A 12,243-nucleotide genomic window follows, 5' to 3' on the forward strand; every position below is an offset into this window, starting at 1 on the left:
AAAAAAAAATCCAGCACAGTTGAATGAATACTGAACTTTTAGAAAGATGCCTATACTCAGTCTGTGCTTGTGATCAGTCCTTGGAGCCAGTGTAGAGGTTATCATCTGCTATTTCCTGTTGCCTTGGGCCTGGTCACTGTCCAAGAAAAACTAGCTGCATACATTTTTAAGAGTTCTTCTAAAGCTGAAATCTCTTTTCCAAAACGATTAGTTACTTGGAGCTCTAAATTTTCTCCTATTTCTCAAAATAGGTTCTTCTCTGTTTGTTTTACAGTCAATAGTTTAAAGTCATAGCATTGTACCTTTATCAGAAAAGTGTATATATTTTATTGACATACTTACTGTAAGTATTTATATGTTCACCCCAATTTTGTTTCTTTTACTAAAAAACAATATAGACTTTGTCATATTTGTGAAATTATGCAGGCACCCAGTGTAGATATTTCCTTGTAGGTGTCTATATGGAATGAATCCATAGTATTTATTTTGAGTAGAATGTTAAGAGTCACAATATTATAAGTACTAATGGGTATAGTGACTTATACTGTATCACAATATATTATACCATTATAACTTAGAGTTAGGGGAGACCTATATTTAAAGTCTCATTGAATCTTGGAGTTTATTAGGTGACTTTGGGCCAGTGACACTCTTTAGCTCAACCTATTCAACAGGGATGTTGTGAGAGAGCAATTGTGTTATACATTATGTGAGCTCCTGAGGAAATGCAGAACAAAATTGTATCAGTCAATTAACAAAAGAAATATATTCTTCCCAACATTGTATTTATATTACTTATAGTAATTGACTTGAAGATTAGGGCAAGTGGTCCAACAACTATTATAAATCCATAACTAAAAATCTTTATATTGAAATAACAGTTGAAATTCACCAATCCATTTGCTAGTTTCCTTTTACCTTCCCTTCAACAGAATGGATATTTTTGTTTCACAATTTCTCCCTCGTAATTTCTCAATACCTTTAAGCATAATAGTCAGCCTTTGCCTTACCACTAAAGAGTTATTATAATAGCAAACCCTATTTACTTTCTTTGAATTTGCCTGGAGCAAGATGAGATATTCCACTCCAGAGGAAATTGGCTCAAAATCCTCAGTACCCACACTGAAATACGGCACTAGGTAGGTCTCAGTATTTTGCTCATTATTCGGTACCCCTGCATTTCTGGTATTTGAGGTACTATATTACCATTGTAACATTAGATGCTTCAAGCCCTCTTCAGAAGTTTGAGATGTGGAAGGGAGATCTCATGAACAAAATAAACTTCCTCAGAACTTAGGAATGGCTTTGAATGTTAGCCAAGCCCTTTGATTGATGTTTTCTTTTTATATCTCTTTTTTCAAGATTTGGAAAGTCCTGAAGGAATAACACTGGATCACCTTGGTCGTACCATCTTCTGGACTGATTCTCAGCTTGACAGAATAGAGGTAGCCAGAGTAGATGGCACCCATCGACGTGTATTGTTTGACACTGAGCTCGTGAATCCTCGAGCCATTGTTGCAGATCCTGTGAGGGGGTAAGGATGTATAAATATCCTGTTATTTTACTTCCCATATTTTCCTATTCCTATAGCCCATGCTGTTCCAGTATCTATATCAGATTCTTTACCCATCCTAAAACTATTAGTCCATAACATTTTATAGCCAAATAGATTGTATTGTAGCTTAATATGATGCATAAATCACACGTCGTAGTAAGACAATAGTAGAATCTCATAACAACCTGACTACAAATTATCCAATCCACTATAGTTTAGTCTAATGTGTTGTGTGAACCCAGCCTCTGAGTGTTGAATTTCTTTCAGTTTAGGAAGCACCTTGGGGATTTCCTGTTACATTTATGTATTTGATTTATGTGCCACATATCTCATCTAGAAGTGACTCTGGGCAGCTTATAAAAATGAATATTGTATACAAGCTGAAGTTGCCAGTATGAGATCCTGTTTTCTATGCAAATGAACTTAATTTGGAATCTAGCAGTAATTCAAGACTAGAAAAGGTGGGAAGGGTATCTCACATCAGGTACGACCTGATGAAAATGGAGCAGTGTTGCATGGAATAGTAGAGAAATCAAATTGACTATGTTAATGGTACAAGAAGTGGAAGAGCTCAGTTATAATAGCAAAGGCATGGCCAGGGGCTGATTGTGGAACAGATCACAAGCTGCTCATGTGCAAGTTCCAAGTCAAGCTAAAGTGGGAGAATAAAACCAAGCAGTTTCCACATTATGATCTTGACCCTATAGGCAGCATTTTCAAGAAGATCAGGAATTGCTTCTACCTCATTGAGAGAGAACCAAATGAACCATGTAGTGAAATTGAAGAAGTCGTTAAGGATGAATGTGAAAAATAACTGCCAAACACTAAGAAAAACAAGAATCCAAACTGAATGTCAAAATAGATTATGGAGATTGCCAAGAGAAGAGAAGCCAATGCTGAGAAAGACTGATTTCAGGAAGGCATTTAACAATAACAACAACAAAAACCCCAGAGAGCTATCTAAAGGAACATTGGTTATAGAAAGGCATTCAGTTGTGTGAACTATGTCAAAGAGTGGAATTTTCCTTAGGAAAATAGGAATCCCAGGTGAAACTTACATTTAGGATAAAATATGAGGAAACAGGCTGGCTTCAGATCAGCTGAGGAATGAAACGTGGCTCTATATCTTGTATTTATTTATTCAAACTATATGCTATGTATCAAGGGAGGCTGTGCATGCACTAGCTTTAACTGTGTACATGCCAGCCTCATACTAACTGAATTTTGGCTCATGTTAAACATACCTGTTATCAATTTATAAATTGCACTAAATTGAATATCACACTACAGTACTTGAACTCACACTAATCACAACCTACCTTATACAGCACACTAGTAAAGTATACTGAATTCATGAACTCAAATGAAAACCTAAACTGAAACCAGAGACAACATTCCCATAGTGTGCTATAGTTCTAATTGTAATTCTGGTGCAAAAAAAAAAGAAGGATTAAGCTATAAAGGTAAAGAAAAATGTAGGATGAAAGCAATATACTAAATTAACAAATAATACGAAACTGTATAATATTTTCACTGCTTGGTATATAGTGCTTATTGCTTATTGGAAAAACTTTACATGTGTTTTGGTAGGCAAGTGACTTTTTAAAGGTCTGATCCTTTTTCCTTGGGAAGAAAACTTATATTCACATGAAAAGCTTACTTACTATTCACTGAGCTACCGGTTTACTTCAAATTTCTAGTTTTCCACAACATACTGACTGAGATCATGCAACATATTAAGCACATTAAAATCTAAATATGAATTAATATCACACAACTGGCTAAATATAATATGCTGTGTCATTTTTTTTTTAAAAAAAGAACATGTGATGGCTTAAGAGGAAAAATAACATTGCCATAGGTGTATACTATAGGCCACCCAACCAAACAGAGGAAATAGATGAACGAGTCAGTTAACTAAGGTATGTAGGAAGCACACCACAATAGTAATGGGGGACTTTAACTACCCTGACATCAACTGGGAGACAAATTATGCACCAAGTGGAAGATCAGACATATTCCTGACAAACCTAGCAGACAGCTTTGTCTGCCAAAAAATAGAGAAGGGAACTAGAGGATCAGCCATATTGGACTTAATTCTCACCAACAGAGATGAAATGATAGTAGGTGCTGAAGCTACAGGAACCTTGGGGGGGGGGGAGTGATCATGCAATATTGGAATGCAACATTATGCAAACACAAGCAATAGAACATAGTCAAACTAGAGTCTTGGACTTTAAGAGAACTAATTTCAATAAACGTAGAAAGAGCTTGGGAATGATTCCATGGATGAGAATCCTCAAGGGGAAAACAACTCAAGAAACTTTGAAAAGTGAGATTATAAAAGCCCAGTCTAGCATAATACCAATGAAGAAGAAAAATAACATCTCTCAAAAGAAACCAACATGGATTCATGAAGAACTCTCTGATAAATTGAAAGACAAAAAAGGACAAGTATAAAAAGTGAAAAGAGGGGCACATAAATAAGGCAGAATATCAGCAAATAGCCCGAGCTTGAAAAGTTGAAGTGAGGAAAGTTAAGGCTCAAAATAAACTAAGGCTTATGACAAAAGTAAAAAATAACAAAAAAAATCTTCTTTCAACATGTAAAAAACAAGAAAAAAGTCAAGGAAACAATTGGTCCATTATTGTGAGAAAGTGGCAAGAAGGTGACAAGTAACAGGGAGAAAGCAGAATTACTTAACTTGTTTTTTGCATCCGTCCTTACACAAAGGAAAAAACAGTCCAATCTATCAACAACAATACCATTAAAAACAGATTAGAAACACAAATTAAAATAGGCAAGAAAATGGTAAGTCCACCTTAGAGGAGTTCAAATCACCAGGACCAGATAGATCACACTCCAAGTTTCTGAAGGAACTGGCGGGGGTTGGACTAGAAGACCTCCAAGGTCCCTTTCAACTATTCTATTCTATTCTATTCTATTCTATTCTATTCTATTCTATTCTATTCTATTCTATTCTATATTCTATTCTATTCCATTCCATTCCATACCATACCATACCATACCATTCCATTCCATTCTATATGGACTGATTACTCATGATATGTTGAACTATAAAATACCCAGCATTATTCAGATTCAATGTATAAAGTAACTGTCTGACTTACTGTATTTTCCATCTATAAGACGCACCCTTGTATAAGACACTGTGGCATGTGAGTTTCTCTGTGCCAATCAGCTGTTTGGCGGAGTGCCGAACAGCTGAACCAGCAAATCTGGAAATTCGGCCAGCTGACAATCTTGTCCCCTCCCCCCTCACATTAGTGGCAAGCCCACAGGGGCTTGACACCTACACCAGGTGGCATGGCAACCCACACAGGCATGCCCTGGGCTGTGGAATTTACCATTAGTTTTCCATGTATAAGACGCTGCACTTGTATAAGATGCACCTGATTTTTGAACAGAGTGTTTGCAGGAAAAAATAGCGTCTTATACATGGAAAAACATGGTATGTTTGCACAATGCCTTTGATTAGAAAGTGATTGAGTGATTGAAGGTTCGCTGTGTTCTGCAAATAGCAGGTAAATCTTGAATTTTATAATATTAGTGATCAAATTATTAACAAAACAAAAAGGAAAGAGAAATACTGTGAAAAGATATATCTCCCCCCAGACAAGCTTGACTCCTGGTGCCTTGATGCAAATATCCATGTAATTTTATTAGGAATAACACCAATGTGATATTTCTTTTCAGGACACCCTCCTTATGCACAGTTTTATTTATTTATTTGTTTGTTTGTTTGTTTATTTATTTATTTATTTATATGTCTTTATCAATACACTCAGAAATCTTTATTGGACAGACTGGAACAGAGAAGCTCCTAAAATTGAAGCCTCATATATGGATGGTACCAATAGAAGAATTCTTGTTAAGGATGATTTGGGACTGCCAAATGGGCTGACATTTGACACCTATTCTTCATTGTTGTGCTGGGTAGATGCAGGTAAAGTCTTACACTGTAGAATAAACTAAACTGATGAAATAAATGAACAACTGGATGCTAAAAATATCAGGGAGGGTCCTGTAGTTATGACAGTGCTACTTCTCTACATAGAAAGTACTCAACAATTACTACCATTTGTCTTTTTCTCTACTGTTTCAAAATAGCATTGGTCACTCCTAACCTCTCATCATAGTCCAGTTTTAATTTTTCATGTCTGAAAGCACAGCTGTGAAAGTCTGCTGTCTGAAATTCTCAGGACTGTCAGTCATTATAGCAATAGCAATAGTACTTAGACTTATATACCGCTTCACAGTGCTTTACAACCCTCTCTAAGCAGTTTACAGGGTCAGCCTATTGCCCCCAACAATCTGAGTCCTCATTTTACTGACCTCAGAAGGATGGAAGACTGACTCAACCTTGAGCCGGTGAGACTCGAACTGCCAGCAGCTGGCGGTCAGCAGAATTAGCCTGCAGTACTGTATTCTAACCACTGTGCCACCACGGCTATATACTTCATTATTAGTATTATGTTAAATTACCCATGATCTGAATGTAATGGTTTAGCCCTAGAATGGAATGGGACAACTCACCTCAGCCAACTCGCCACGGCCAACTCACCATGGGCAACTTGCCACAGGACAACTCACTACGGGACAATTCAACAATTCAAATTAATTATTTAAAATTATTTTAAAAAATTATTTTAATTTTTGTCATTCACCTTTGATTTTGTCCCTCCTTTGGCATCCTTTCTTTAATGATTCTATTTGACTATTTCTTTGATAGTAGTGTAACACTGGTCCTATGGCGAATTGTTCCACTGCAAGTCGGCCATGGTGAGTTGTCCTGCGGCGAGTTGGCTGTGGCGAATTGGCCATGGCGAGTTGGTTGTGGCGAGTTGTCATAGACCAGGGGTAGGCAACCTTGGCTCTTTTATGACTCGTGGACTTCAACTCCCAGAATTCCTGAGCCAGCCATGCTGGCTCAGGATTTCTGGGAGTTGAAGTCCACAAGTCATAAAAGAGCCAAGGTTGCCTACCCCTGTCATAGACCTACCCTAGAATGACTCAAGCATACAGAAAGGGGCAAGGAAAGCAAATGTTAAGAATGGTTGTTTTATTTACATTGGTCTTTGGGCATCCAACACAAAACAAGTTGTCAGCAGCAAACAAACCTTGTAATTATAGTTTTCAAAATGAATGTCTGGAAAAAATATGGGCAGGGTTAGACATGGGCTAATATAGAAAAATTGAAAAGGAAAATAATCATGTACAAATTATATGTGGAGAAGTTATCTTCTTTAACTGAGAATATATTAATGCTAAATTAAAACCTTAGAAAGGAAAGAGTCATCAGTTTCTTGCAAACTCCAGCTTATTTTTTCACATGCAGGAACCAAAAGAGTAGAATGTATGGATGTCAATCAGCATAGCCGTCGAAAGATCCTTGAAGGAATTCAATATCCTTTTAGCGTTACAAGCTATGGGAAGAATTTATTTTACACTGACTGGAGAAGGTATGATTACCTGTTTTTGTTTGTTGTGTATTGTTTACAAAAAAGCAGATGCTTTACTCATGGTCTCCACTCCCCCACAAATACAGGTAGTTCTCAAGGTATGAGCCTTATGGAGCCTGGCCATTAGGCTCCTGAGTCAAAAAACTCATCAAATGAATCAGATTTAATTTTACAAATTTTTAAAATCAAATTCATTAATTAAGTCAAATGAGTTGTTAAATGAACAAAGATCTGACTTACTATTACTTGCAATAGCTGCCATGTTAACTGAACTGGGAGTGTTTCCCGCCAACCGCCGATCAGCTGTTTCCAGTGAGCTGGCTCAGGAACTAAATTGCCTCCAAGCGGGGCTTGCAGCCATGAGTTATTTTTTAAAAAAAAAACAACTGCTGCTAGCCAGCTCAAGCGTTTTCACATGGCTACAGAGGCCTCTTTTTGGTCGCAATTTTGAATTTCTAATATAAGTACCCTTTCTGAATTAATTCATTTTTGTGAAAACTTGCTAAATAAAGGTTCGTACCTGGGGGATTATCTGTATTCTTTAGGCAAGTCTGTATACTAAAAAAACCTCCTGCATCCCCTACAGGCAGGTAACTGAACTGATTTTCTGAGGTGTCAGTGCGTGTGGGGTGTATATGGGGGTGTTTCTGCGACACTAAAAAGTTTTTGTTTATTTAGGCCTATTTTTTTCCTCTCTCTCTTTCTTTCTCCGTTATCTTATTTACTTATTGTTTTGTGTGCCATAGAGATGCTGTGGTAGCAGTGGATCGCACAATCTCTAAAGAGAATGATAACTTTCAACCCTATAAGCGCACTCGTCTTTATGGAATAACGACCGCCTTGGCCCAATGTCCAGCAGGTAATGGTGTGAGGTTTTTTTTAAAGTTTATAACAAACCATAGAGGCTGAAATACTAAAGGAGATATACCACAGATTTCAGAAAATTTTCTCGAGAAATTCCGCTACCAATAAAAATCAGCCTAATTCCTAATAGTACAAATTTAATTAACTTATTGCATTTCTTTCAGTTGCTTTAGAAGAGCTAAAATGAACAAAAATATTAGCTTTTTCGTGCTTGGTAATATATTTTTAGTAGAGTATATCTTTGTAAATTTAGTCAGTTTTTCTGACTGATCAGTGCCATCAAGAATTTAGCACTATCAAGAATAAAAAGCTTTTGGCATGCTTTCTGCTGAAATTAGAAATAAAGAACGATCTCAAATTATTCCTTGCTTATCCTATTTCTTACCTTGTTTGTGCAATTGTTAAACAAGCAGAAGAGCTAAAACAGAAGGTAGATTGAATGAAGTCAATTATTATAGAAACAAACACAAAGCTCTTGCTTAACATTTTAGAAACTTGAGTATTGGTTATAGCAATTTTATACAAATTTGCCAAATTTGTGAATTGTAAAAAAGATGCTGAGACTCTAGAAAGAGTACAGAGAAAAGCAACAAAGATGATTAGGGGATTGGAGGCTAAAACATATAAGGAACGGCTGCTGGAATTGGGTATGTCTAGTTTAATGAAGGACGAGGGGAGGACATGATACCAGTGTTCCAGTATCTCAGGGGCTGCCACAAAGAAGAGGGAGTCAAGCTATTCTCCAAAGCACCTGAAGGCAGGACAAGAAGCAACGGATGGAAACTAATCAAGGAGAGAAGCAACCTAGAACTAAGGAGAAACTTCCTGACAGTTAGAACAATTAACCAGTGGAACAACCTGCCTCCAGAAACAGTGAATGCTCCAACACTGGAAGTTTTTAAGAAGAGACTGGACAGCCATTTGTCCGAAATGGTGTAGGGTTTCCTGCCTGAGCAGAGGGTTGGACTCGATGACCTCCAAGGTCCTTTCCAACTTTATTATTATTATTATTATTGATCATAAAATAGAGAAAGTCATAGAAAATGATAAAATTAAACTGCTCTGGGACCTCAGAATTCAAACAGACAAGCACCTGCAACATAACACCCCAGACTTAACAATTGTCGATAAGAAAGATAAAAAAGTCTGGATAGTGGACGTGGCAGTGCCTGGAGACAGCAGAATAGAAGAGAAAGAACTGGAGAAGATAACAAAATACAAAGACCTACACATAGAAATAGAAAGACTGTGGCAAAAGCAAGCAAGGGTAGTACCAATAGTCATAGGCGCCTTGGGTGCAATCCCAAAACAACTGGAGCACCACTTGAACACCATTGGCATTGACAAATTCGCTATTAGTCAATTGCAAAAGGCGGCCTTACTATGAACTGCTTCCATCCTGCGACGATATCTGTAATACCATCAAACATCCACATCTGCCTATCCCAGGTCCTGGGTAAGGACTCGATAGGTAGACAAAATGCCAAATCCAGTCTGAACATCTGGCTGACTGTGCGATGATCCATTATTATTGTTGTTGTTGTTGTTGTTGTTGTTGTTGTTGTTGTTATTATTATTATTATTATTATTATTATTATTATTATTGTTATAAGTTAATAGAATTTTTGGCAAGGATACTGAGAAGAATTCTAGGTAAAGAACTGCACAAGTTATTTATAACTTTCCCTGTGATACACAAAATACACAAGAATTTCCAGTCTATTATTATTACAATTTGTCATATAGTCAGTGAGATATTTAGACTGGATTATCTGAAAGAACCAATGTCTCAACTTTTGTATGCAAAAGGAGGACATAACTGAAGGAATGAATGATTCATCCTAGGGTACATCATGGCTTATGTCTCCAGGCTGGTCTAATGTTTGTTTTACCTAAAAATGTTTTGAAGGCAGAGGTTCGTTCTCTGAGCTTTTGGGTTGGTTTCTGAATGTTTCATTACCAGGCTAGGTAACATCTTCAGCAGAGTTTAGGGGATGTCAGTGTCAGTGTTCCTCTGTTTATAAGGACTTCATGTGGTCAATAGGCCACTGAAGATATTACTTAGCCTAGTAATGAAACGTTCAGAAACCAACCCACAAGCTTGGAGAATGAACCTCCACCCTCATCCTACACCTGAGCTACAGATATTTGCCACCATTGTAAAAAGTTTTTATTTAATAAATAAGGCACTTGGATTCATTAAGCTGGCATGTGTTGTTTTGCAGGACATAACTACTGTTCCGTGAATAATGGAGGCTGTACTCATCTATGTCTGGCTACTCCAGGAGGGCGTTCTTGCCGATGTCCAGATAACATCATTGGAGTGGATTGTATAGAAAGGAACTGATAACTGTAGCTCCCACGTTGGGGAACTGCACTGCCACTAAGTAAGCAGCCAGTTTCCTTAAGATAATGGAAAGATCCTTAAGATAATTACTGCTCTTTCCCCTAGAGCTGGAAGCACACTGCAATCAGATATTGGCACTTCTTTGCAGCCATTTGTTATGCATTTCTTTTTTTAAAAGAAACAAAAGAACACAAAATGTAACAACTATCTGTAACTGTGCCAATTAAATAAAAACTCCTAAATCATTTATTGTATGAATTATGGTAACAAGCTGTTACAAAGAGCAAGAGAATCAAATATTAAACATCCATGTTTATTTAGTATGCAATCATATTTTGGCAATTCATGTATAACTTAAAATTAGTACAACTGAATGCCGGGCAGTAAAACACCAAGCAGGAATTTAATGAAATGACTTGAAGCCCAAAATGTAGGAGTTTATTTGTAATGATAATCAGCTACCTAAGCCAAAGAGAATCTCATATTTTTATGCCAAATATCTTAAGTACAATCACTTTTCCACAGAACCCTTGAGAATATAAATAATATTAGATGCTCTATTAAGAAGAATGAAAGATAACATTTTTTTTCTAGTAGAAGTAGTCCTCGCTTAGCAACTGTCGTGGATAGCTATTATTCATAAATATGATGGTAATAAATGGTAATTAAAAATCATTTTCCAACCAATGCACACATTTATGACCAAAAAAACCCTCTTTAGTTTAGAAACTGATTAAAGTCTGGTCAGTTTCAGACAGCAACTGCCAGCATTGGAGGGGAAGAGCTTGTTAACTTGGGGGTTAGCACTTTTTAGGCGAATGCTGGGCTGTGGAGAAAAGTAACTCAGTAATAGCTTGTTTAAGCAATCTCTCTGCAAGAGGGGAAAAAAAGGAAAAAAATCAGGCATAGGGCACTGTATGAGACACCTTTTCTGAAGGAGAAGGCAGCAACTAGTGATCTTTGCAATGTCTCTTCTTTCTGTCATACATCCAGTTAGTATCCATTTCACTTAACAACTGATTTGTTGGAACCAATAGCTGTCTCTGAATGAGGACTACTAGTAGTTTCTTTGTGTCCAATTTAGATGTGCTTTTTAATTACATATGGCAAGACCAATTGCTATTGTGAAACAACCCACTAGGTAGATGGATTGTTTTCTTTAGTCATTGTTTTTATCCTACGATTTCCTTGATAGTAAGAAAAAAAGGAGTAGAGTTTCTGTGCCACTTCCTAGCATTCAAATTAACAAAGTAGAGTCTTACAACCCACATTGTCTGGGTTAATAAAAATATTTCCAAATGGTTTAGGAAGGTTTGCTTCTGTGGTAAAGTATATCTACAGCCCAACAAGCAAATCAAATTTGTCAAGATAGCTGTTCTAAAAGGCAGCAATTTATTTTTTTAAGAAAATAAAATGTGCATCAGAAATAATAGCTCACCAGACTTCCATGTAAGGAAAGCAGAGCCAATATTAAGTCTCTGATTACATTTTCATGTTATATTTATCATTGAAATATAAAATACAGTATTAAATATTTAAATTTGATATAACGTTTGTATAACTTTAATACATTTAATTTTTTTTATTCTGTTAGAAATATCTGAAACTGTAAATCAAAACAAAAACAACAACTGCTGAAACAAACAAAAGGTGCTTCTTAAAAATGGTAACCAGTGTTATTTCAAGTTCAGGTGACAAAGAAAGTTTACACTGTAATGAAATAATTTTTACATTGCCAATAAAATAATATTTTGTAAAAAATATTGCCTTTGGAGTATAATACTGTGTCTAAATATTTTTTTATAAGAAAGATTTAGATTATTTTTTCAACTCACCTATTACTTTTGTTTCCATATAGTTGAGATCTCTGTCTCTGTTCTTAAATTTCTACCAATCCAATTTACAGACAGAAAGTTTTTTCAACCAGAGATTTATACACTACAGGTAGTCCTTGGCTTTTAGTAGCTAACTTAGTAACTATTCAAAGTTACAA

The 12,243-nt window shown here is 36.3% G+C and overlaps 1 protein-coding gene across 3 annotated transcripts in view; it reads left to right on the forward strand.

The window, feature by feature from the left end:
* The window catches only part of NID1 (nidogen 1), a 55,231-nt gene extending 43,220 nt beyond the window's left edge, over positions 1-12,011 (forward strand). For all 3 annotated transcript variants that reach the window (XM_039352978.1, XM_039352979.1, XM_039352977.1), the window contains 5 exons: positions 1,363-1,534; positions 5,366-5,523; positions 6,916-7,039; positions 7,786-7,898; positions 10,129-12,011. In XM_039352978.1, coding sequence (XP_039208912.1) covers positions 1,363-1,534; positions 5,366-5,523; positions 6,916-7,039; positions 7,786-7,898; positions 10,129-10,250 — 689 coding nt within the window. In that variant the 3' untranslated portion in view covers positions 10,251-12,011. The remainder of the gene's footprint in view (positions 1-1,362; positions 1,535-5,365; positions 5,524-6,915; positions 7,040-7,785; positions 7,899-10,128) is intronic.
* Positions 12,012-12,243: the final 232 nt, after the last annotated feature.

Source organism: Crotalus tigris, unplaced genomic scaffold (assembly GCF_016545835.1).
Source record: "Crotalus tigris isolate CLP2741 ecotype Arizona unplaced genomic scaffold, ASM1654583v1 scf7180000018486.1709376, whole genome shotgun sequence".
In the NCBI taxonomy this organism is placed as follows: Eukaryota; Metazoa; Chordata; class Lepidosauria; order Squamata; family Viperidae; genus Crotalus; species Crotalus tigris.